Below are 27265 nucleotides of genomic sequence, written 5' to 3'. Positions count from 1 at the left end.
ACAATTGTAGGTCTATAAAGGTAAGTAAGCATAATGTCTAGACTCTTTTGTTTTGTTTTTATAACAATTTTAAATCAGTTATAATATTTACTTATACCTCTTATATATATAATTAATTTATATATATCAATACGGGTATATAGTTATTTATTATATTTCTTATTTTTGAGTTTTGAAATTTGTCATTCTTCATCAAGACTTCAAGGAGGATTAATGTTGGTAGTTTAAAATTTTAAATATTATAAATTATAATATTCAAAATTTATAATATTATATTTATTATATCTGCTCAAATATATACACACTTTTACAATGAACCATGATGGATACCGATATGACAATAATGGTAAAAAAAATGGAATCACGTAAGTACCTAATCACACATCATATTATAATAAAAATATACTATATATATAATATATACCGATTTTTTTTTAACCATAGTTCATTAAGCTAATACACATTATAACTATTACATTTTTTTATAAATAATTTTATGTATACATTATATATTATTTTATATTAGATTCTGAGCGGATGTGTTTTTTTTATAAAATTTGTTTCCGTGTACACGATAAGTAGGTAGTTGAAATAATGCTTCGTTTTCCAACTTTGAAAGTTTTACACTAGAGTGAATCTATATTGTATAAATCAAAAAAAAAAACCCTTCGTAAACTTCTTGTAAAAATGGCTAAGAAAAAAAATATTAGATCATTAAGCACTATAAAGATGTGATATAATGAATTAATGCTAAGTATATTGAATTTAAGTAAACGTATTTTGTTTCAATAATTTATTTACTTGGCGAGGAATTAACAAAGTGTGATGAACAAAATAATTAAATGGCCAGTGCCGTATTTCCCAGTAAACACTTTAAGCTAGTGCTTTGGGCGGTAAATTATTTTTAATATTACATTTTTATTATTATATGTTACTAGAACTGAAAGCAATGCAACTAATTATAAAATGTTTTTAGAGCAACGAGATTGTGGTAATTTTTATTGTAAGGTGATTTTTAATTTCAAATTTGTAGAGTTTATCACCTTATAATAGCATTGCTGCGTTAGATATTTATGATTATTTTAATAATATTATTATTAATATTTATATTAATCAAAATTTTTTTTTCAGAAATAATTCCTCGCCAAGTAAATAAATTATTGAAACAAAATACGTTTACTTAAATTCAATATACTTAGCATTAATTGATATCACATCTTTATAGTGCTTAATGATCTAATATTTTTTTTTTACTTAGTCATTTTTGCACGAAGTTTACGAAGGGTTTTTGTTGTGATTTATACAATATAGATGGTTATGACCCGCCGACCGCAGACACTCGTCGTCATTTGCTCCCACCTAGGCCTCGAGCTGCATACACGAAATTGAGTGGGGGAACCGGCCGATGCGACGACGACGGCTAGCGTGATTCTGAATTTAATATAAATTTCCTTTAAAAATGCCGCACTTTTTCATGAATAACGTAAGCGCCGCCCCTAATCGAATCTATTTTTCTACTACAGATTATCCAAACAAACACAAAAAAATTAAATAAATATCACTCCATTGTAAAATCAATACATTCATTGTTCCGCTTAGAATCTAAAATCTAATTATTATATAATTAAATAATTTTAAATATAACAAAATATATTGTGTATAATATGATATTATAAAATTGATATTTTAAATTAAATTATCCTTTGGTGTGCTTAAATGTGTGTGGATTGACTGTTAATACTTTTATTTTTTAACTCTCGATCCTTTTTATTATTTTGAAATACATAATAGGTACCTAATACTATATTATATTTTACAAATTTTTTTTTTGCTTTAAATTTTTAATTATTAGAAAATATAGCTTATATGAATTCTTGTAGTTCATAAATATTGTATATTGTTATTCAATAGTTATTACAAATGTAGCAAAAGTACCATGCACTTTAGTCCTGGAACCATGAAAAAGATGGCCGACGGAACAATTATAGTGATGAGGTCTCACTCTAATCATGAGCGTGAAGATGATACCCCTCAGTTAATAGATGCTTTAAAAGCAGTACTAAAAAGAAGAGCTGCTGCTGAAAATATTTTATTAAAAGAAATTTACGACGAAGAGTGCTTAAGGTAAATTTTAGAAGTTTTATTATTGAAAAATTAATTATAATTGCTTATACTTATTTATTGATTTAGGCATCCAATAGCAGCTAGCTTATATCCATAGCCTACAGCTGAATCTTTAATGCGTTTGGCCCGTAGGTCAGTAATGCCTAGATTGCCTGGGAACCTTCAGGAACTAGCATCCTTATTTGATAATGGGCATCTTCAAAGATTCAATTGTTGTGACATTACGATATTTAGGAGCTGTATTCGTGACCTTGATGGTAAAACTAGCCTGATATTTGCATGTCCAGTTTTGTCACAAAGTTTTTGTGGTACTGGAATTGAGGAGCTTCATGTAGACGCTACTTTTAAAGTGGTTCCAGTAAACATGGGCTATCAATTATTGAGCGTACATGCTATGATACAAAATTATGTAAGTATATTATACCTAAAACAAAAATTTAACTTACAATTGTTTTTATTATATTGATGTTCATTCATTTATTTATTTATCTATAGTCAATACCAATTATATTCGCACTAATGGAATCAAAGTCTAGGAATTCATATGACAGTGTATTTCGATATGTTAAAGATAATCTTTTAGCAAACATTTCTCCAAGGATTATCATAAGTGATTATGAATCTACACTTAGAGATGTTCTACAATCATATTTCCCTGAAGCTCGAACATCTGGTTGTTGGTTCCACCATAATCAAGTACCTACCTAAAAAATACAAATTTTTATTTTTATTATAATTTTGCTTAATGATTAGTATACTTAAGTTATTTATATTTAAATCTTTTTAGGCAGTTTTTAAAAATATGAAAAGTAAAGGATACTATAGGCTTGTAAATACTAATCAATTTGCACTGCAAAGCTTAAACCTTTTATTTGGCCTTCCACTGCTTCCATATCAGGATATAGAAAGAGCATTTCAATTAATTAAAATGTATGCAATCAACCATGGAGTAGCGATGCATAATTTATTTGACTATTATGAGAGGTAATTAGTTGTTAATATTTAAAAATCAATACATATTGGATTGTTGTAAAACTATTAATGTACAATGGTTTTATGTTTTTTTTCTTTGTCATAATTTTTTGGAGCAGTAAAATATTTTGATGTTCTACTTTAACTCAGTATTTAAAGGTGTTTTCTAGAAGAAAATTGGATCTAATTGGTACTTTGGGAATTAGGTCGTTAAAAGTAAAAATGCATAGTATTTTTTTATAAATATTTAAAAGGTTTTTTTTGCTATTTGTAGATATTAAAATTTTTTTTTTATTAGCATTTTTTTTTTTGTTTAGGTAGTATAAATTTAGTTTTTGGTTAAAAAGTACAGTAATAAGTAGTTCTGATTGAAATTCAAAAATCTAATAAATATGTATAGGAAAATACATTTTTTTTATACACATTTGAAGTTCAAATTTTAACGAAATTCGATATTTAAACAAAGTATATCAACTGTATTTTTTTTTTTTTTTTTAATAATTCAAAAGAAATTTTTAGTAGTAACTTGAAACTGTTATGTATATTTTGTATTTTACTATCACAGTGACTTTTATAACTTATATTTAGATTCATTTAAAGGTGAATATCTGTACACTATACCCTAAACCTAATTACTTATAGTAGCTTATTAAGTAAATACTTGGTTTGTAATGTTTGTATTGTACAGTTGAATATTTGAATACCATAAATAATACTTATTTATTATATATTTATACCTGTGTTAACTATAGGTATTGGTTGCGCCGTGTGGGAACTCAGATAATTTCAGTTCATGGACTTCCTAGGCGTACAAACAATAATATTGAAAGTTTCCACAATAAATTAAGATTAAAATTTTCAGTGACTCATCCCAATCTATGGATATTTTTAAGTAAACAAATCAATATGATTAATTAAATACTACTTGTTTTAAAAGTTATTTTTAACGTTTGTAAACTGAAAATACTAATTATATATATGTATGGATTGTGATAAATATTTTATAATATAATTTATATTATCTAATGTATTACCAAACAAATAAGTATGCATCTTCTGATAATTTATGTTTCTGAAATTTACTTATAACATTTTTCTTATAGGTAATTTGAGTAATTTATTTAATAATTACCATGTTATAATGAGGCAGCTTGAAAATAATCTTCAACCTACTAGGAGTCTGAAGGCAAAATATTTATTACAATCCAAAAGACTTAAAAATGCCACAAGCCAATACGATGCTGGGATCATAAGTATGTGGCAGTTCATGCAATTGACTTCGTATACCACATCAAGATATATATCTCGACATATAAATTGGATCAATGAGGTAGATCCAAATTCTGAGCCAGAAGTGGAAGCTGCTGCTGTTGTACAGCCAATTCAGGAACCACAACTGCCAATAGCTCCACAAGTGTCAACGTGCATAGTATGTTTGAATGCAAGAGCAGCAAATATTCAACAGCATATTGTTATTCCTTGTGGTCATGCATGGGTTTGCAACAATTGCATTACATCCCTTCCAGCACCAACAAGATGCCCATTATGTCGAATGGAAGAAGTCACTTTTCAAAGAATTTTCTTAAATTAAACTTTTCTATTAGTTTTAAAATATTTAATTGTTCATCAAACAAAACTACACAATATGACATACAAATTAATTGAAAAATGTTGTGATAGCTATGAAGTATTTCAAGAAACTGTTGATTTTTTCTTGGAAAACAGCCAACATCTTCTAGCATTTCCATGTGCTGATCACAAAAATGACATTTTTTTATTTATAATTACTTATTATATTACCATGAGAATGAGACAATACTCACGTATATCTAATCAAAAGCAAAGTTAGAAATCACGCAAAAAAAAAAAACTTTTAAAATTGATAGCAACATAGTAACTAGTAATACGCATTCATTTATTTAGAAATAATAGTGAATATAAAAAGTTCGTCGTTGATTTGAATTTTTGAATTTTTGATCGTTGTTCAGTTATCACTAGCATCCATGACGAAGTATTATTTCGTCATGGTAACCACTAAATAAAACCTTATCAAATTGTTATAAAATGTTTATAACATTATAACACCTTTATTCGTGCAATAAAATGCATTTTTGGAAAAATGTTAGTTAACACCTTTGTCCATTGACCCCTTCAATTAAGAATAGTTTATCACCTATAATATTATTTTTTTCATATTTTTATTCAAGTTGCAGTACACAATAATAATATGACATGTCTGTGTTGCAATCAGTATTTTCGATCAGTTATTATCGGGCATATACTTTCCGGAACTATACGTTTCGTTAAAAAACGCGCGTTGTTGTCCTGTTAATTAGGTATTTAGGAATAGTGGAAAATTAAAATATAATGTATTAATTGTTATTATACGAATATTAACATGATAAGACGTTATAATAATAATAATATGTACCTAAGTATTAGCCATTAAGGCTTTAAAAATTTAAAGTCCCAAGCTAATAATACATAGTTAGCTATTATACATGTTTAATATTTTAAAATATATTACAATTTTCTACTATTTTTTGAACCATCAAAATAACTAAACTGGATTGTTTTTATTTAATGCAATACCTATCAATAAGAATTTATTTATACCTATTTAAGATACAATTAAAATGAATATAAAACCCTTTTGGTTATTAATAAATAATAATATAAATATACAATTGTTGTAGGTACTTATGATACTATGCATTTTTTGACTACATCATCCTATTTTATTATAACATCATATAATATATTATATATTATATTATATCAATGTAATGGTTAATGGTTATGATGATTTAATAAATAAATAATATATATTGTTGGAAAAATTAACTGCATGTGCCAATTAAACAGGAACTTCATAAATTAATGAATTAAACAGATTGCCTGTTTAAACTATTTGAAAAAATATCCATCGAGCTCTCATAATATGGTATGTAATATGGTAATTTGTTAATGTATCTGCATCTTATTTTTAAGCTCCAAATTATATAGTTCTGAAGCGTACTGAATGGTCCACAATGTTCGAAAGTTTACTTTCTTAAAAACAAATTACGCGTTCATCCTGGAGTGATCATACGACATACGTTTTAATTATTATTTAATTCAACTCTGTGAAGGTACTAAATGTTTTAAAAAAAGTTGTTTTTTTAAATATCCAATGATTATAAAAATTCGTCAAGTATTTAACAGCTTTACTGTAATGGATGTGTTAAATTTAAAGCACACGACAAGAAATTGTTCTGAGTGAAGACTGTCTAACTTTTTGGTAGATACCTAACCTAAGTTACAGAGAAATAATTTTAATTACAAACAGATTTAAATAAAAAACTGACATTTTTGTAAAGTAAATTCATATTCATCGCTCCATTGACCACTAATAGAATAATAAAAAATATATTGTATTATGGGTATTATTTATTTTTATTTATACAAAATTTATTATAATATAATATGACCAAATTATGATCACATATTATCTTTGTAATAAATAAAAATGAACACTGGCAATAAAGATCTAGCAATAAAGTTCTCAACTTTCTTTTTCAGGGGTTTCAAATAGGCAATTTACAATACTTTCCGTAAATATACGGTCCGGATAAATACGTTCCGGTTAAATACGGTTTATTAGATTTTTTTAATTCCGGAGGTATACGTTCCGGCCAAATACGGTTTTTAACTTTTGGATTCCGGCAATATACGTTCCGGAATTATACAGTCCGGATAAATACGTTCCGGGAAAATACGGTTTAGTATTTTTTTTAATTCCGGAGGTATACGTTCCGGCCAAATACGGTTTTTCACTTTTGGATTCCGGCGATATACGTTCCGGATTTATACGGTCCGGAATTTATACGTTCCGCCCATTTATTTTCCGGATTAATACGGCCTCCCTCACCAGAATCAAAAATGTAAAAGCCGTATTCTTCCGGAACGTATATGCCCGGAACGTATTCATCCGGACCGTATATATCCGGAATCAAAAACCGTATTCATCCGGACCGTATATGCCCGGAATCTAAAATTCGAAAACAGTATATTCACGGAACGTATAATTCCGGGACGTATTTACACGGACCGTATATCACCGGAATCCAAAAACCAAAATCCGTATTTTTCCGGAACCGGAATGTATTGTATATTGCCTATATTTAACCCCTTGAAAAACGCCGGCGAGTCGTCTTCAATTTTTTTAGGTTTGTCCTTTTCCCGTTGTCGGGCACCATATTTTGCCCCTCCCCCCCCCACAAAAAAAAAATAGTTATTTCTTAAAATGTAAGGTACCTATAACTACTATTTTGTGGCATAATTGCAGTTTAGCTCCCAAGTGATTATGAATATTTTTTAATCAGAATTTTGCGGCCGGACTTAATTTAAAAGTTATAACTTTTTGAAGTCCAGGAGTTTGCGTATTCTCACCCGTCTGGGAATTTTTCTTTTTATTAAATTAATTTACTAACACTTAAGTAAAAAGTAGGTACGTTAAGTAATTTCTGATTCTACCAAAATATGAAAGATACAAATACGCAAATATTATCTATACAAAAAAAATTCGAAAATTCTATTATTTGGTATTTTAAACGTAACAACAAGAAGTAGTATATAAATGTATGTCCTGGGACAGTTTTCAATTTTCATATTATATCAATAAAAGATCACAAAGAAAGCAATGTGCAAAAAGATAAGAAAATTGAAATGCAATAATAATAAAAATATTTTTTCACAAAACTTATGAAATGCAAAAATATTAAAAATATTTTCCGCAAAACTTATTAAATTAATTAATTAAATTCCAAATGCAATATTTCTTAAAAATATTTTTTAATAGAATTGTTCTATTTAAAATAAAAATCTAAATGAAAAAAAATGTATTAAAAACTTCCGGCTAGGTTGTGGCCGAAAATTCCGCAAGCGTTAAATATCAAATATTTTTCTAATCTTTTTGATTTTGATTTCTAATTAGTGTATTGAGAAGGTTTACAAAATCATTTCTATCTATATTTATTTTATAATGTCCCCAAGCTAATGTATTAATACAATTTTCCAAAATAAATCTTTTATCATCATAAACACTTACAGCTTTTTTGTTTTGTTCTACAGTAAAAATATCATGTTTCTTAGTTCTAAAAATAATATAATTTTGTTTAATATATTTTGATTTTTTTGTTAGTAAACAATTTTCAAAATCATTAAAACATATTTTATTTTCTACAACATTTTTTTTAACACCTTTAGCTTTTTTAATTTCTTTTTCAGTATCTAAAATTCGATGTGAATATAATTTGGATCTTAAACCTATAAATTCAGTCATAATTTTTCCATTCAATTCATCTTTGAACTTGCCTAAGACTTTTTTGTTAACTAAAGGTAAACCATAAATATTATCTTTTGGATAATCTGAAGTGTCAAAAAGATCTAACATAGTTTTCATATCTTGATAAAAATCATTAGTTTTTATTTCTAATATAAGTGAATCTGTATCTGTATATAACAATCTAACTCTATTTCCATATTTTTTCTTTATAATATTATAATAAAATTCATACATTAACATTTTAGATAAATCTAAAATACACATTCCTAAATATATTGGTTGTTTAAAAGTTATTTCTCATCTTTTCATATGTACTGCAGCTAAATTTTCTGTAAAAATTGTTCTTCGATCAAAATTTGGTTTTGCAATTAATTTTTCTAGTTGGACTGCATTAGAACATAATCTTATATCAACATGATTTCGAACATTCATCATAGTACGTCCATAAACATTGTTGTTCATTAATTTGAAATATTCTTTTTCAAACTCATTCTTAGCTTCTGATCTGAGATTAGTATTAAAATAAATATACACTTTTAACCAAGGAGATTGACTAAATTTTAACACTCTGTGAATTTTCTCTATTTTTAAACCTAAATTAATATATAATTTTAGTGTTTCATAATGTATTATATATTTTTTCTTGTCATACAAAGTTGTTAATAATTTTGGGAGTTTTTTGTCATCAAAACGTCTTTCTGGTGCTAAAGGGAAATCTGAATGTAGATCATGAAGTTCTTTAGGGTAAGTTAAATCGACTTCTAAAATATGACCTTTACATGATTCATCAGAAATATTCATTACATTAAAATCATTCAGATTAACAACCAATTTGAAATCTCCAGTAGGTAAATATTTACTCATTGCCAACCCATAAAGATTATTTGCATCCAAGTATTCTAAAAATATTGATTCCTCTTTTTTTTTAAATATATCTCCCATGTATTTATTGTTTGCTTTTGAATACCTTTGACTACATTGAGATAAACCACCACTTATTCCATTTTCAAACATCAACAATTGATCGACATCTGTTAATAAATCTAATTTTACTTTTGTCATTCTTAACATACTATTCCACGCAAATCCTGGTGTTGTGTAATACCACATAGGATCTAATTTATAATTTTTTAAAGAAATGTCTCTAAAATTTTCTATTATATCTGTTAACAATAAAACATCGATGGTATTATATAAACTAGTGAATTCATGCATATTTTGTATATTAAAAACTTTCCAAATTTTTTGTGAGTTTTCATATTCCTTTTTAGTTATATTTTTATCAGTGAGAGAACTATAAAATTTTTCAATAGGAGGTAAACATGTTTCATTGAGTTTTTCTTCACAATCCATATACTCATAGGGATAAGCTAACTTTCTAGTAACTAAATCTAAATGTTCTTCAAGAAAATATTTACTAAGTTCTTTAAATTTATTTTTTAAATTTAATTTTGAATCATTTCTTAAACTATTTGTTCACTTTTCTAAAGAACTAGGTAAAAATTTGAATGAATCTATAAATCTTAATTCTGTAGATAATTTTATGTTTTTACCATTCCTAGTTACTACACGTGATATCACTTTTGAAAAAGAAATATATTTTTCCTCATTATCTGCGATTACTTTTATTCTTTCATTATCGTTCCTAAATTCTTTTATAAATAGATGGGCATCATAACCTGAAAGATTATGAAAAACAATTGGAATAAAACGAGAATTTTGGTAATTAAGATTACATATAGAATGTGCTGCTCCTCTATATTCTCCAGTTAAGTGGTCATGATCCCGAACTTTTCTCATATTTTTATTTTTATTTTCTATTTCGTTTTTAAGTTTATCTTCATGCAATTTCAATTTTTTAACATCATCAGTATTTTTATAATAATCAATAGTTTCTTTAATTATTTTAAGTTTGTCTTCATACAATTTAACCGTTTGAGGACGAAGAACTTGTTCTATAAGATTTTTTATTTTACTTTTTTGTTTCAAAATAAATTTGTTAAATTTACAATATTTTATAATATTTAATAATTTATAATATTCAATAGCGTCTTTAATCATTTTAAGTTTATCTTCATACAATTTAAATTTTTAACATCATCAGTATTTTTATAATATTTAATAGTGTCTTTAATTATTTTAAATTTTTTCCCTAACATTGGAGGTAAATCTGATAAATATCTTTCACAAATATGACATTTATTAGATTTATTATAATAATTATTTAAATGTTCTGTATTCAATGATTTCATAGGAACTATTTTATCATATATTTCAGAAATAAGTATTTCTTCATTTTTCATACATTCATAAAATTCTTTAGCTACGATTGCACCAGAATATTCTACAGGTGGTTTATAATCACCATTACTATATTTAATATAATAACAAAAATTATTAGGTATATGTTTCTGATAACATTTTGTAAAAGACTCTGTATCATTTGGTTGACAAGTATATATTGGTTGAAGTGTACATTCAATGTCAGCATAAATCATAAAAGGGACTCTTAATGAATGATTATAATTTTCAAATTCTAAAGTTTTATTATAGGATTCTGGTAGAATTATTTTAGCTGCTTTATTATTAGTACAATAATGTTTATGGTCATTTAACATATTTTCTGTACCATAACTAATTAAACACATTTTACACAAAAATCTTTTTTTAGTATTTTTAGTTTGTTGTTTACCTACTAGTTTCCATAAATCTTAAATCCAACAATAATGTCCTTTATTATCCTTATCATCCACTGTCAAATATGATAAATCTATATGATTAGTTTTTTCGATTTCATTTATTTCTATATGATTAGTTTCTTCGATTTCATTTATTTCTAAAGGTACAATTACTTACTTACTTTGTTATCTAAACAAAAAATATTAATAGAAATATCTTTTGTTCTTTTAACAAATTTCGGAACGTCTGTGATTTTTATTGGAAATTCAATATCTTTAAATTCTTTATCAAATTCATGTTCCCATTTTTTATATTTAGTTACTCTTTCTCCATGTTCTTCAACAGGGTGTAAAGCAGAGAGTATTGCCCAAAGAAAACATTTATAATAGCATGTTTATTTTTAATATGTTTAGGTAATGGAATATATGAAGAACCCTTAAAAGGAACATATTTATTTATATTTATTCTCAAACTTAAAATTTGATGAAGTCTCCATTGAGATTTTTTCATTATAAAATCTTCTTCTTCTTTTACAATTTTAATTTTTGTATTTGTATAAAAATCATTTAAGTTAGAATTTTTTGTTAAAATTTTAATTAGTGTTTTAAAACTTTTTTCCTCATATTCCATATTTTCTTTATTAGTACCTCTCTTATATATAGCATACAACCAAATATTTACTTTTAAATTTGTTTTTTTTAATTCTTGTTTAAGTCGTCCTATTACTGGATTATCTAAACGATTTAAAAATGTTTGTATATCTTTAATACCCATATTATTTTTAATAATATAAGTTTTTAATCTATTTTGAAATGCTGTTTCTTCATTTTTTAAAATAGGTCGAATCGTGTTGTTTTTTTCAAACATTTTTTTATTAAAATTAAAAACTCTATGTGCTTTAGGTATTATCTCTCTTGATATTCTTGGTCTTATACCATTATTTTGATGACGAATAGACTGTAAATGTTTAGACCAACTGTTGTATTTAACTGTTAGCTTACAAATATCACAAGTTTTATCTGTTTTTGATATTCTCTCTTGTCTTGTTCTTACATTTGTTGTTGTTGTACCTCTGTATGTTCGTCTAATTCGAGGCATAATTGTTTGATCTGGATCATTGTTTTGATGACGAATAGATTTCAAATGTCTAGACCAATTTTTGTAACTAACTGTTAAGTTACACTTATCACAAGTTTTGTTATCCATTTTATTATTGTTAACATTTCTTTTAACAAAAGATTCAATTTTATTTATATGTTCCATTTATTATATAGAATATCATTTTTTTTTTTTTTTACATTCATTTTTGAATAAAAATAATTTTTATTAAAAATAACATTTAAATCATATTAAGATCCCATACTAAATTCACATATTTTAATATTTTCTAAATCTTGAATAAACTTAATATCATCTAGAAAATGGTGAGTATAATCACCTGTTGTAATAATTTGCTCATTAGCTATTTTACAAAGTTCTAACCAAGTTGGTGAATGTAATAGTTTAGAAACATAAGGCTTTCCATTTCCAAAATAAACATCTCCTTGACTAATAATGAAAATATTTCCATTATTATAATTAACATTCTCAGAATTTTCATAGTATTCAAAAGCACAAAATTTCACATAACATTTATTTTTTTTTATACTTTTTTTATATTATTTCGCATTAATTTCAAATAATTAAAAATTTTTAGTCTATATTGATTAATTGGTATACCCTTGTATGTTTTATTAAATCTAAAAGGTAAAACTGTTTGATCTATATCATTTTGTTGATGATTATAAGATTTTAAATGAGTAGACCAACTGCTGTATTTAACTGTTAAATTACATTTATCACAAGTTTTAGCATGATATATTTTTTTATTTAATACATCCATTTTATTATTGTTATCATTTTCTTTAATTTGTAATATTAAAATATTAAATGATGAACGCAACGCTAGATTTTTTGTTCACATAAAATATCAACTTTATTGAAAATACATATTCAATGTAATGTTTATTAAAATGACAGTATTTTCTTTTTAACATAAATTATCACTTATTGTGATTTAACATTTAAAAATACGTGTAACAAGGAAAACAATTTATGCAATGGTGGTTGAATCGACTCACGGTTTCCCTTTTTTGATATTGATATTGACTGTCAGGTAATATGATGCTGATTGATAATTTGACGGCTACTTGGACTGGTACTGCTTCGGCTCTTAGGCGGCATGCAACAAATAGTCGAGGTACACACTGTCGTGCATGGATAGACGGCAGCTGTGTTTACGATGTATTTCCGTACGCGACGACGATAGTGCGTGTGTATGTGTCCGCGGCGACGACGGCGTATACGTATAAGTACGGGTTTTATTTTATCATAAGTTATTTCGATTATCGGACGGCGGCTTTGCCTGGCGCTCTCGATAATTAAATAATGTAGGTATACGGGCGATCGGTCGGGTAACGTTATGATATGTTCGCGACACGATGCATTTCAATATTATTAAGGGGAGTGTGTATTTGGTACACGATAATTATGAATAGGGCTCTTCGCTCACTATTAACATAAATTATATTGGCTATACACTTTTTGGGGACAAGTTATATATATATGCCGTCTAAAGTCTGTACCAAATAAGAGCGCACCGCGCTGGCGCATACAAATGAATCGCGGAGCGACGTTCGGACCCCCCTGGACGGGTCTATTAGCTATGTGATTGGTCGCCTTAGTCGGCTATGATCGGAGTCGTTGACGATGTTGCCGCCGTCGGCGACGCCGCCGTACATACAGGAAATTGTAGTAACAATGCGCTATCGCGTATTACATTGCGCTACCGCGTATTACATTGCGCTACCGCGTATTACATTGCGCTACCGCGTATTACATAGTAAAATAATAGACCTTTTTTTTGTTTTTTTTTTTAAACAACAACAAGAAAAATTCAATAAACAGCGAATGCGCACAAAAAACAAAAATACGTGTTACCGCTAAAGACCGTTAAAATGGTGTGACAATATAACACACTCTGTATAAGCGGTTGACCCTGGTGGCGCTGGAACGCACGACGGTAGCGCTCTCTGACATGCGCGTGATATGACCGGTTTTTGTGCGCCGCCCGGTGCGCTCTTATTTGGTATAGACTATAGATCGACCTGGATTGAACCATGTCCTAGGTCAATACAAAATTTAACGGCAAACAGAATCGCGGCAGCGGTGTAATAGCGGCGGCGGCGTAACAGCGGCGGCGGCGATATCTGTACTGTCTAGATTGACCTGGTGTTCACCATGTTCTAGGCCAGTACAGATATTTAACGGGAGAATTAAAGCGCGGAGAGGATTCTACTTCGTCTAGATAGACCTAGTATTCCCATGTCCTAGGCCGAAGTAGAATGTAAAGGGAGCAGCGAGAGAAGGCTAACACCGTTATTCACGGGGCGTATTTACCGACTATCTCGGTGGCCGCCGTGAATAATGATGCCGGGTTTTCGTTACGTGTTTTATGTATTTTTGTCGGTTTTTCACGGGTAGCGACGGTTATTACGTGATTGATGGCTTATGTACTAATCTTTTTTATATTATTGACACTTAGTTTCGCTAATTATACCTCGAATTAAGTATAATTAGCGTTTTTATGTGCTTGACGGAAGGCCATGTAGATCGACGCCATCTGTCGCGTCTTTTTAGCGTTGACTCTGGTGCGCGATCAGATGTAGTATCATTATTGGACGACGGCTGCGCTGCGGCGCACGGCGTTCAATGCAATTATTTCGTGGTTTATTCACTATGCGCGCTGTGTTATAACGGCTATTTAGCGAATGTTGACTATTAGGTGTTCTGTCTCGTTACATAGTCCCCTTTTTTATTTGTTATTTTTTCTTTTTTGCTGATTTTTGATTTAAATTTTGATATTGTGTCCAAAAAATTAGGAATAAAAATTAATAGTGACGAGACATTGATATTGAATTTTGAAGTATATTATTTTTGAAGTTTTTTTTTTTTACTTAGTTGACGGATGGGCGGCTTGATATTGCTGGCGTTTTTTCTGCCTGGCCATCTTTCTGTTCTCCTTGTACTGAGCCTTGCGTTTGTCATTGTTGCTCATTATAGTTGGTAGAACGGTCGTTGCGTTTTGAGGTGTGACTGGTTCTTCGTTGTTTGATGATGATGGAGTTGGTTCTGGATCTGCAGTCCCCTGTTCATCATGGTTTATAGGTACGGCTCTGATCGTGCTTGGTATGTTGAAGGTGGGCTCGATTGTATACTTCGTGAGTTTGGCTGCTGCTTCGCGTTTATATTTTGCTGCTGCTTTCAGCTGTTCTTTTTTACTTACGGGTGGTTGGGATGTGGTCTGGATCCGATTTAAGGCTATGGTTTCTTGGTATTCTTGATCCAATTCTATGGTTTCTTCCCCATAAAGTTCGAGAACCCGTTCCGCAAGGAACTGATCCACGTCCATGATTTCTTCAAGTTGTTCTGTTGGTAGGTTAGACATCCTATGGATTGGAAGAAATCATGGTTATATAAATGAAATTAGTTTATTTGTTTTGGAGGAGAAAAGGATGGATCGCTGGCAATGCCAGGATCTGGAGGAAAACACAAGGATGAATCCTCTGTTGGAACCATAGTGTGGTATGGCTTGATGTTGCTCATGTTGCACCTGACGGTTCGGTCATATTGGTTTTCCAATAGTACTGTATTGTTTTCGTCGACTGCTATGATGGTGTAGGGTCCTTTGTATAACAGAAAAAATTTATGTATTTCATTATCATCGGCCGATGACAACTTATATTCTTTTACTAGGACTTGTTGTCCTACTCTGTATTGTCTGAATTTCTTGAGTTGATCTTTGTTTTTATTTCGTGATTCTGCTTTAGATCTTAACCTTTTTTGTACGACTTCAACGACTGGTTCATCATTGATAGCATTGTCATAGTCGGGAAATTGTATTTTGGTGGTGATGTGTGTATCGGGTTCTGGCCCGTACATAACTTGATATGGTGTGTATCCTGTTGATTGGTGGTGTGAATGGTTGATCCAATACTCAATGTTCGGGATCCACTTTACCCAGTTAGTGTGTTTGGCATGACAGTATGTACGGAGCATGCGGCCTATCTCTCTGTTCGCTCGTTCAACGGGGTTGCCCTCCGGGTGATAAGTCGTTGTACGTCGAACATGTATGCCTAATGCTTTTGTTTGCTTGATCCATTTTTTGCTATGAAATTGAGTACCGTTGTCAGTCAACAATTGTTCTATATGTCCAACGTTTGGAATATAGATTAGTAATTTTTTGTAGGATTGTTTCCGCTGTCGCTTTTTTGATAGGGTACAATCGTATATACTTAGAAAAGACATCTAGTATCGCCAGTATGTATCGAGCGCCTCTCTGTCCCCTAGGCAGAGGTCCCATGAGGTCGAGGGATACCACTTGCAGAGGTTTCTCGGGTAAGATGCTGCGCATCGGTCCCCTGGCTGTCTGGTTGTCACATTTGGCTTTTTGACAAATGTCACAGGCTTTGACTATTTTTTTGATGGTGCGGTACATGTTGATCAGCTTGTAATGTGTTTTTAACATCTGGTAAACTTTAGATGTACACATGTGACCACATCTCTCGTGAGTTTCTTTCACGATAGCTTGGTGCATGACACTTGGAATCATGACCATGTATCGTCCATGTTCATTTTTTGTGAATAATAAATCTTTAAATATGAAAAAATTTAGATTTTTTCCACTAGCTATTTGTTGAAAAATCTTTTGTAATCTGCTGTCCCCTCGTTGGAGTTCTTGGAGATGGTCGAATTGACTCATTAGTTCATCACTGTAGTCCATTATAGTTAATTTGTTGATGGTGATCTGAACTTGGTCTTTGCCCAGCTGTTCACTTGGTGATTGGGGATACCTGGTGAGTGTGTCAGCTCCCACGTTCTCCCTTCCCGGAATGTGTTGAATGTTCAAGTGGTATTCTTGTAATTTAAGTGTCCACCTGGTCAACCTTTAATTGAGCAATTGACAACTGTTGAGAAAGGTGAGGGCTTGGTGGTCCGTAAGTAAATTTGTCTTATGCCCTAATATATAATTTCTAAACTTTTTGCAGGCGAAAATATGGCCAGTAGTTCCAATTCTGTGGTCCCATAATTTCTTTCTGCTGTATTGAGGGTGCGGCTGATGAAACTTAAAGTTTGGTGTTGCGCATCTTCTGTTATTTGAAATAGTTCGGCTCCCAGGTGTGTGCTGGATGCATCCGTACTGATGTAGAACTCTCTTGAAAAATCAGGATATTGTATGATGATGTCTTCAAGAAATTGTAGTTTTATTTCATCAAATGCTTGTTGCTGTGGGACGTCCCATTTCCACGAGACACCCTTTTTGGTCAAAGCACTGAGGACTGTTGTGTTCTTGGACAGGTCTCTGATGTATTTCCTATAGAAATTAATGAATCCGAGAAACGATTGAACTTGTTTTTTGTTCTGCGGAGGCTGAAAGTTTTGTATGGTCCGTACTTTTTCTGGATCCATAGTGACTCCCTTTTCTGATATCACATGACCTAGAAAAATTAATTTTTTTCTCAGGAAATGTGACTTTTTTATGTTGACTTTCACATTATATGTTGCAAATTTTTGAAATATAGCTTCTAAGTGTTTCAAATGTTCATCAAAACTGGTAGAAGTTATATGTAGGTCGTCCACGTATATTGCCACGAACTGTAATATTTCGGGGCCCAAAACGCGATCGAGCATTTTTTGGAATTTTTGAAATTTTTGAAATAGACATTTTTTTTAAAAAATTATTGAAAATAAAAAAAATTAATATTTTCTAATATAAATAAGAAATGGAAATGGAAAACTTTGAAGATGCTTTAAATAAAATGAACAATGGATATACATTTATAAAATTTAATGATTTGGAACAAGGAAAACCATACAAAGTAAATAAGTTCATAATGATTAATACAAAGTTTGGAAAAAAATTAAATGTTGTATTAAACGATGAATATATGTTAAATTTACCAGATAGATATAAAAATGAATTTACAGAAAACAAAATAACATGGTATAATACAAGTTCGGAAACAAGATTGAATCTTATTTATAATTGTGAAAAAATTTTAAAGAATGGGAAAACAAGACATGATTTTGATTTTAAATAAAAAAATAAATTTACTTTTATAAATGGTATTTATAAAAGTTAAAAAGGGTTGTATTCATTTAAACAAACCTATTCACAATGATATGGTGATTATTTTTTAGGTCTCTATTCAATAGTTTTGAAAGGCAACAATTTTATTAATATTGAATCAAACTGTTGTATAACAATTAAACAGAATATAATACAAATAAAAACAGGTAGATATAGTATTGAACAATTGAACAAAGAAATAGAACCACTTATTATATCATTTTCTGATGAAACTAATAGAATTACAATTAAATCTCCTTGTTATTATAAATTAGATGAAAAATTAAAAAAATATTTAGGTTTTAATGGTAATATAGATTTTTCAATGACAAGTGAGAAAAAAATGTACTATCCTATTGATGGTGAAGATTATATAAATATTGAAAAAGAATGTGAATTTAGATTAGGTCGAAATGGTCAAATCCCACTAGGTACAATATTTATAGGTATTTATTCAATAGGCGAAATTGAAAATTTATTTAATTCAATCGGAACTAAATTTGTGGAAAATTTTCCTGAAATAAATATTGAAATAAATAAAAATTTATTAAAAATAACTGCTTCAATTGGTCTGTGCTTTGATGAATATTTATCAAATTGTTTAGGCTTTAATTTTATAAAACGTCTGATCCCTATTAATAAAACATGGCCTAAAGGGAAAGAAATAGAATTAGGTGTTGAGTATACACCACCAGATATTGTTTATAAGGTAATAGGAGTAAAAACTCCAACATTTTACACTCAAGGTTTCTTAAAAGAAATAAATGGCATTATTTCTAATGAAAATAGTAAAACAGAATTAAAAGGAAATTGAACATTTAAATAGTTTATTCAATTCGATTATGAAGTTTGAAAATAATGCTGATTACATTAAAATAACAACAAAAGATTATTTTTCATTTGATAAAGATTTAAATTTAAGTTTAGGAGTGATTGATACAATACATACACATTATGGAGAAAATTAATCATTAAATAATAACAACAAAATACTAGAAGTACATTGTAATATAATTGAAGAATCTATTACACATGATATTGATGAGCTATCACATTATGATGAAGTTTTATTTTTATTTCAATATAATTCTAATAGTGCTTTGATTAAACCTCATAAAATGATAATATATAGACCAGTGAGTAAAAATCGGTTTAAAATTATAAAAATTTATATTTTAGATTTGAAAGGTAATATTGTTAATTTTGATGAAGAATTTATTGGTGTTCTTGATCTAATCAAAAAATAAATATAAAAAGTTTTTTTCAAGATAAAATATCTTGAAAAAATTAAAGTAAGGAACAATTTTTTATAAAATTTCATCAACTATTCCTCTTTCAATATCAAACGTATACACTGAACTAGAAATTAAACAAATATAACAAATTGTGTTATCAGGTAAATTTTTACTGAAATCTACGTTTAAAATTACTGTACAGTTGGAGATCGCAATTTGACTTTGGTGTCTACTCATGTTAACAACAAAAAATGGTCTCTTTCTAAACATTTGTTTATCTAAATACATTAATGGATTTTCTTCATGTGATTTATAATAGGTTTTTTTATTACTCATATGATCTTCATATGATTGACAACATTTTTTATCATTAAAATCAAGATTTTGCAATTCATTAGGATATTTTTTTCCATTTACTTCAAAAGAATAATTTACAACATCACAATCATCAAAAAAACAAGCATTACTTTCTTGATTGTCTAATCTTTTTGTTTGAAAAAAACAACACCAAACAATGGATGTTTATTATTTCGATAGTTATTTGTTAAATCGAATCTTATCTTTTTTCCAGTAAGATTTCTTACTTCAATACATTGCCATTTTTTAAAAGCTAAAATACATGGATTCTTAATTATTTCATTGTAACGTTCCCCAGTCAATAGGATTGAAAGATGATGGAATAAATGTAAATCTCGAGTGTTTAGTATAATATGTTTGATTTTATTTAACTTTTTCAACTGTGATAGATTATGTAAAAATTACTCTAAGTCCAAATATACGGATGAAACTAGCGAGATGTGACAATAGTTCTGATGACTGCTCCTAAGCTCGTTGGTTGTTCGTCTGATGAACGCTTGTCCCTGAGCTCTCCTCGATGGGTCTGTCCCTGTCCCTACTTATTTCTGGATAACCGTATATGGTCATCTGTGTCCTCGGCACGCGCTCACGCCCGGCAGGAAGTTGAACATATATATATGCTATTATTGTACACGCGCGGTGCTTTATTCCATAATACTCACGATTTTATATGGACATTTTATGCGAGTTATTTATATAAGTAGTCATATATAGATTGACGCGTGCCGTTCATGGTCGCGCGCTCGTTATTCGTTTGTACTACTACACACGCAGCGCATACGCTATTACTATTACTATTAATGTTACGCGGCGCGTACTATAATATACGATATAATATACGATATAATATAGGATTATGTATACGCATTTACACCGCCTAAATTAGTGTTATATTTTAGGTAATACGGCAGCGCATATGCTAGTTTTATTATTAACGTAATTATTACGCGGTTCTTACTATATACGATTACTTTGATCTACCGCCCTTTTAGGTTTTATCTTTAGATAAATAGTTAAAATGTCACAGCTCGCTACACCTCACCGCCCTTTCAAAGGTTTTTGTAGGGCTACAATTTGTAGAACTACAAAAAGCTTTAAATTTTAAATTTTACATAGATTATACAATTTACATAGATAATGTTTACAATTTGTTTACATTATACATAGTTACATAATTCAATAGTATATAGATAAAATGGTTAATTATTGTCTTATTATGACAATTTACATGATAATAATTATTTAGTTACATATTTTTTTTTTATTACTCGAATAGAGTATTACAATTGATTAGATTTATATTTTTGTTAGTTAACATAATATATTATTTAAATACAATAAAAATTGTTATTAGTAATTTGATTAGAATAATTTTTTATAATTGATAAAATGAATAAATGATGATTAAAATAATAGTACAATGATTATACAATTACAATATAATAAATTATGTTAGTATACATATATATATTTGATTACAATAAAATAATAGTTAGTATTTAAAATCTCCATTGGTATATATGGGACCAGTATATATTTTGTTTATATTGGATTATATTATATTATTAATTATCTTTCGTAAAATAGTAAATCTTTTGCACTAGGTACAATATTAATATATCTGGCCAAATCCAAACAAATTGGATTTGCCAAATCTCTTTCCACAACCATATCTGTCATGAAACGTTTTACACATTTAATTATGTCTAGAATTTCTCTACTTTCGTAAGGTACTAATATTGAATTATTGGCTGAAACTATATGATAATCAAAACATTCTGTAAAATTATACCATTCTCCGAGTTCTGAATTAGTGTGCGTTTGTATTGCTACATTTATGTTTATTTCCTGCAATAGTTGTTCATTCCTATCCATTTTAGATTAGTGGTTCCTATAATTATAAATGCTTATTATTTGTAAAGTTTAGTGTTTTCCTACGTGAAATGTTTAATCAAATTTTCGTATCTGTAGTTCCTGATAGCATAGTCAAATATACATTTTGTGTATATGACGTCTGTGCGTGGATCATGTGCATAAGTTATTTTGTGTTTCTTTTTACATATTAAATTGTGTGACTCGGTAAGATTTAATATCCTTCCCGATTTGTCATAATACCCTACTTCTATTTCAAAAATTATTCTTTTGTTCGATACGTCCTCTAATTGTAAATAAAATTGTCGGTTTAAATTTTTATCGTAACATCGCATATCTAATAATGGAAAATTAATTCCTAATCTCTTTAAAATTTCTCTGTCGGAACTACCTCCAAACACCACTATCACATTAATCTTATTGTCACGCAGTATATAGTTTTTTATATAGGTCGCATTCAAACTATTTACTGGTGCCTTAAGACTCTGATTCAGTTGGTCTAAACAAATGTCCCTTAGTTCGGTTTTTGCCTTAAAAATCCGTGCTAATGCCTTTTGTGCTACTAGTACCTCTCGATCCTTCATCGGTCTTACTTCTCCGTTTTCTGGCAGATACAACGGTCGTCCTTATATCGCTCCAGATATAAGGACCTTACTCGTTCTATGAATGTTAGTAAATTCGAAATCCATTATAACGAACTTGTGGGTATTTCCTCTATATACAAATATAATAATTAGTTCCTTACTTATACTATAATATCTACATTATATTTATTTTATATTAATTAATACATATATTTTTTTTTTTAATTACTTATTATTGCTGGTAAATTACTAGCATTCGTATTATTGATACCTATATTCCTGTCATTATTATTTGAAAATGAGGTTTCTTGTAATTCCTCTTTACTCTCATACAACTTACGGTTTACTATAGGTCCATGCTCGTTGTATGATATATTTTTCCTCATTGGTTCATAAATTGTTTGTTTACAGAATTTACCTTTACCAAGTGGTTTTTTAATTGTTCTGACCACCATAGTATTATTTTTTCTTTTTAGAGTCCTAGTGTATAGGTACATTACGTATATCAATAAAATTAATATTAAAGAAAATGATAGTAATCCTATTAAAACATATGTCAAATAATGTTTAGCTTGGTCGGCCTTTCCGCCCTGCCTATCTTCTTCTTTTTCGACCATTGTTTGTATTTCATTCAGGGAATGAGCTAATTCGTGAACGTTATCTAGCCTTAGTAAATCATGACCTTGGGTATATTTTGGAATTGCTAATGTGTTCAGTTTTGGAATATTAAGATTCAAACTACCTATCCCTAGTTTAGGTATAAAGTTCACATAATATTTGGATTTTACTTCCCGCGTGGGGTTTAAAACTATATCACTAGCATAAGCCCTACATTCTTGATTTAAGTTGACTAAACCCTGATTCCTTAATTTTACTATATGTGGCTCTTGTTCCCCTTGACATGTTATGGTTAATGTATCATTGTTAGTGGTGTAAATCCATGTATTTGCATACTTTAACTTATGATAAATGTTCTTTGCTATCACTATGATTCCTGCTTCGCAGTTGCTTGGTAACACATCAGGATTCTTAAATAATGAAATTTCGCATGGTTGTCTAACGGATTCATGTTGAATAGGTTGAAATTCTGGGCATATATTAAAAATTTCGGTAGCTATACAGCTTAACAATTGTGTTTCTGTGAAAGTTGTAAATTGTCTTCTATTCTTAGTTATTCCTACATACTGAAATTCTGGCTTTAATACTACACTATGTTTATAGTCGAATCTATGTGGAATTGGTATGATTTTGAATAATGTTAGTTTTAGTTCTGTTATCAATGGTATTTTAATTAAAAACACTATCTGATTTCCACTGTAATACACGGCCATCTTAGTTATTTTACTTAACTCATATATTTCATTTGCTTTAGTCCCCATGGGTAAATTCAAATTTACTGGTAAATTTAATTTAATCTGGGTCAATTTCCTACCTAATTCTCTTGGAGTTACTAGACTTGGATGTAAAATTCCTGTTCTAGCTTCTGTAATTATAGCACTTATAGTGGTGGTTTCATAAGAAAATTGTGTAATTAATGCAGTGAATATGCTGTGTATTCTATTGCTAAGTATCAAGGTTTCTAACGTATGAGTATGATTTGCTGCTTCATTTAATTTTTTGTATATTTCCCCCTGTTTTTCTCCTAACTCGACATATTCATTTCTGTGGTTGTGTTCCCTATTCCTTGTACAACTGATTTTACTACTGTAGTTTGACTCTTTAAAATATGCAACATGTTTACATTACTAGTTTCCATTTTTTCGATATTTTTATTTGTTTCTTTGGTGCAATCATCATCACACACCCCGAATAAAGTTTTCATCGCAGTTCCTACAATATTTATTAACCCTCTTCTTTTTCTAATTACCGTTTCCTTATCATCGGTATTTATATATCTACCTATAGATTCATACATTTGTTCTCTTTGTGAAGCTATTTTCATAAACATTGTTTTTAATACATGTGCGAACCTCGAACATATTTCATATTCAGATAATATATCCTTACAATGGTTTGTCATATTATTAATTTCATTTAATAAAGCGTCATATCTGTTATCATAATTCTCTAACGGTATGTATGTTACTAGTTCCCATTGAGCTCCTATAATTCTTAATTCACCTTGATTTTCGAAAAATATAGCTGTTTCATTTTTAAATTCTTCATTATAATACGGTAGTTGTCCTTGGATGATGGGAATGCAGAACAACCTATACAAGAACAAAATTGATCATAATCATCATAATTACTTTATTACCACGTTTATTAGCTTTCCAATGTTAATTTACAATCTAAGTTGTCACATTGTTACAGTTTACTAAAGGTCAAGTAAATATGTTTCAAACTTAAATTCTAACACATCAACAATTGAACTAGCAATTTCTAATCAATCTCGTTTTTTTGTTCATTATCCTCGTCATACATCAAACCATGAAGGCTTCCCAAAGGCTCTTTGTTATCTTTGAATGATCTTCAGTATTCAACACTCGTAATGCTAAATTTCTCATGGCAATTAATTCTTTCTTGTTCTCCCTTCCCGTGATTTGTGGTGGGTCTGTATATTTTGTTACCATAGTTGCCATTCCAACAGGTCTGTTTCCGATTCTGTTCACAGACAAGTGTTTAATATCATAAATATGGTTCAATAATACTAACTAAAATTCTTTTAAATAAATGACTATTGGAACTTCGTATCTCTCATTATACGTTACATTAAAATTAATTTATTAATAACTTATTTAATTCCTTTTATATTATATTATTTAATATACTTATCTTATTACCTTATTAATTATACAATATTACGTTATTGATTATCTACCTTACTTTTTTGATTACATTTTAGTTTCTGTTAACTCTATATCGTCATGTGTATAAGATTTAAAGCTTACTGAGTTTAAGTAATTGAGTCGGCTTCTTCCCACCAATTTGTAATGTTGACTTATAATAATCATTAGTATAATTATGGCAATTATAACTATTCCCATTATGACACATGTTACATATATATATTTTAATTCTAATTCCTTTCCTTTTTGATTATTTGTTTTAGTATTGGTTCCTATTGATTCACTGGTTTCGGTGGTTTCCCTTAGATTACTGGCCTTGGTGGTTTCCTCAAGTACGATTGTATTAACTGAATTATTAGTGATTACATCTGCATCTAGGTGGGTTGTTGATAATGTTATTGGATATTCTGTGGTATTTAACTTGGTGGTTGTTTCTAACATATCAGGTAAGGATCTTTTCTCAGCTTTTCTTTCTACATCTGTTGCACTAGTTGTGTTATCCTTATTTTGAAATTCTTGAAGAGGTATGGGTTCTATAAGCAATCTTTGTTCGAATAATACTTGATCTCCTGTCAAACCGAATTGTGTAGAACCTATCCCTTCGAATTCTATTCCTTCTGGTCCCAGCAAATTTATTGAACAATGTTTTCCCATATACACAGATAATGCAATCTGTCCTTGTCGGTATACCTTATCGCTGTCAATCACTCCATTACATTTTATACGTATAAATCGTAAATTACATCTGTGTTCATAGATTTCGGGTAACCCTTTCACATTATCCTACATACTTGTTATACTTTGTACCATGAGCCCTCCTAGTGGTGTAGTTTCATTATACAATAATTTAGTTTCCCTCTTTGCTTCTTCCGGAATCCCTGATTGACCATGAATCTCCAGTAAACCAATTAATCTATAAAGCAATCATTTCGTTAGCTTCTAATCTTTTATATTCCAGCAAATCGCCTGGTTCAGGTATAAATTCTATGAAATCTATCAATGTGTCACAACAATACTCATCTAACCATCCCCTATTTTCTGTCATATCATATAAAAATTGTGCTATGTTCTTAGTGTATTCCTTTAATTTGGAAATATTTTCTTATCACCTACGTTATTCACTCAATAATTTACAACTATATCTATCTTAGTTATCTTATTTAATTCTCTAACTGGAACTTTCATGATATTTCTTCACATCATTTCTATGTACCGTGACCTTCCTTCTCCCCCTTTGAATAACAATATTCTCAGTATCTAACACCTCTAATATTTCATATGGTCCCTTCCATAATGGTGTTAACTTATTCTTTTGGGTATTATCTCGTAACAGTATTGAATCTTTTACATGCAACTCTTCGCTATGAGCGTTTTTATCATAATTTGCTTTTGATTTAATCTTTTTCTTTATTAACCTTTCCCTTGCTATTTTATGAGATTCCTGCATTTTCTGTTTCAGGTCATGCAGATAATCATCGTAGTTATATCTAGGTTCAGGGTTACTTTTCAAATTTACCGGGATATTTAGTTCTTTCCCATACAGTAATGTATATGGCTGATAATTTGTGGCTGAATGTTCAGTCGAATTATAAACGAATAAGGCATAAGTTAACAGTTGATCCCAAGTATTTAAATCCTTGCCTAAGATACTCAGCTAATGTTCTATGTGATCTTTCCAACCCCCCATTAGTTTGCGGGTGATAAGGGCTGGTGTTTATCTTGTTAATCTTTAAAAGTTTGCATACTTCTGCGAATGTTTTACTTAGAAAATCTGTCCCTTGGTCAGTAAATATGGTCTCTGGTATTCCATGAATACAAACGAAATGTACTACAAAGGCTTCAGCTACAGTATTGGCTGTGTGGTTTGGTAATGGTACTCCCAATGAATATTTAGTTAAATCATCTTGCATTGTTAAAATATAAGTATTTCCAGATGCGGTAGTGACTAATGGTCCTACTATATCCAAAAATATCTTTTCAAATGGCTTTGAACTTGTGGTGGTTATTACCATGGGTTGCTTAATTTTTCTATTTGTAAAATTTGAATCGTAAAATTGTTTAAATATAACCAGTTTCTCTTGCTCTGTATATTCCATTTTTGAACAAACTAAAATTTCTATTCCCGTGTTTCGAAATATATATCTAATCATAGCTCTAAC

The 27265-nt window shown here is 29.3% G+C and overlaps 1 protein-coding gene across 2 annotated transcripts; it reads left to right on the top strand.

Annotated features, from left to right (window-relative positions):
• The first annotated feature begins 1303 nt into the window (after nucleotides 1-1303).
• On the top strand, nucleotides 1304-5722 carry LOC132935345 (uncharacterized). 2 transcript variants are annotated; one of them, XM_061001870.1, is made up of 7 exons: nucleotides 1304-1483; nucleotides 1912-2124; nucleotides 2191-2533; nucleotides 2620-2820; nucleotides 2912-3108; nucleotides 3849-3988; nucleotides 4200-5722. In XM_061001870.1, exons 3-7 carry the CDS (start codon nucleotides 2240-2242, stop codon nucleotides 4685-4687), a joined length of 1320 nt encoding a protein of 439 aa, XP_060857853.1. In that variant the 5' UTR covers nucleotides 1304-1483; nucleotides 1912-2124; nucleotides 2191-2239; the 3' UTR covers nucleotides 4688-5722. The 2 variants fall into 2 exon arrangements, with proteins under 2 accessions (XP_060857853.1, XP_060857852.1); XM_061001869.1 differs by having other exon boundaries at nucleotides 1304-1791.
• The last annotated feature ends 21543 nt before the right edge of the window (nucleotides 5723-27265 follow it).

This window comes from Metopolophium dirhodum, chromosome 1 (assembly GCF_019925205.1).
Source record: "Metopolophium dirhodum isolate CAU chromosome 1, ASM1992520v1, whole genome shotgun sequence".
NCBI classification, from domain to species: Eukaryota; Metazoa; Arthropoda; class Insecta; order Hemiptera; family Aphididae; genus Metopolophium; species Metopolophium dirhodum.
The sequence above is the reverse complement of the archived record's forward strand: the minus strand, read 5'-3'. Positions and strand labels throughout refer to the sequence as shown.

What these genes read in the sequence shown, in the direction of transcription:
- LOC132935345 (XM_061001870.1), top strand. Translation starts at nt 2,240, where the DNA reads ATGCGTTTGGCCCGTAGGTCAGTAATGCCTAGATTGCCTGGGAACCTT. An exon ending in GTTGGTTCCACCATAATCAA is followed by an intron (nt 2,821 to 2,911) that starts GTACCTACCTAA and finishes AAATCTTTTTAG; the next exon opens with GCAGTTTTTAAAAATATGAA. An exon ending in CAATCTATGGATATTTTTAA is followed by an intron (nt 3,989 to 4,199) that starts GTAAACAAATCA and finishes TTTTTCTTATAG; the next exon opens with GTAATTTGAGTAATTTATTT.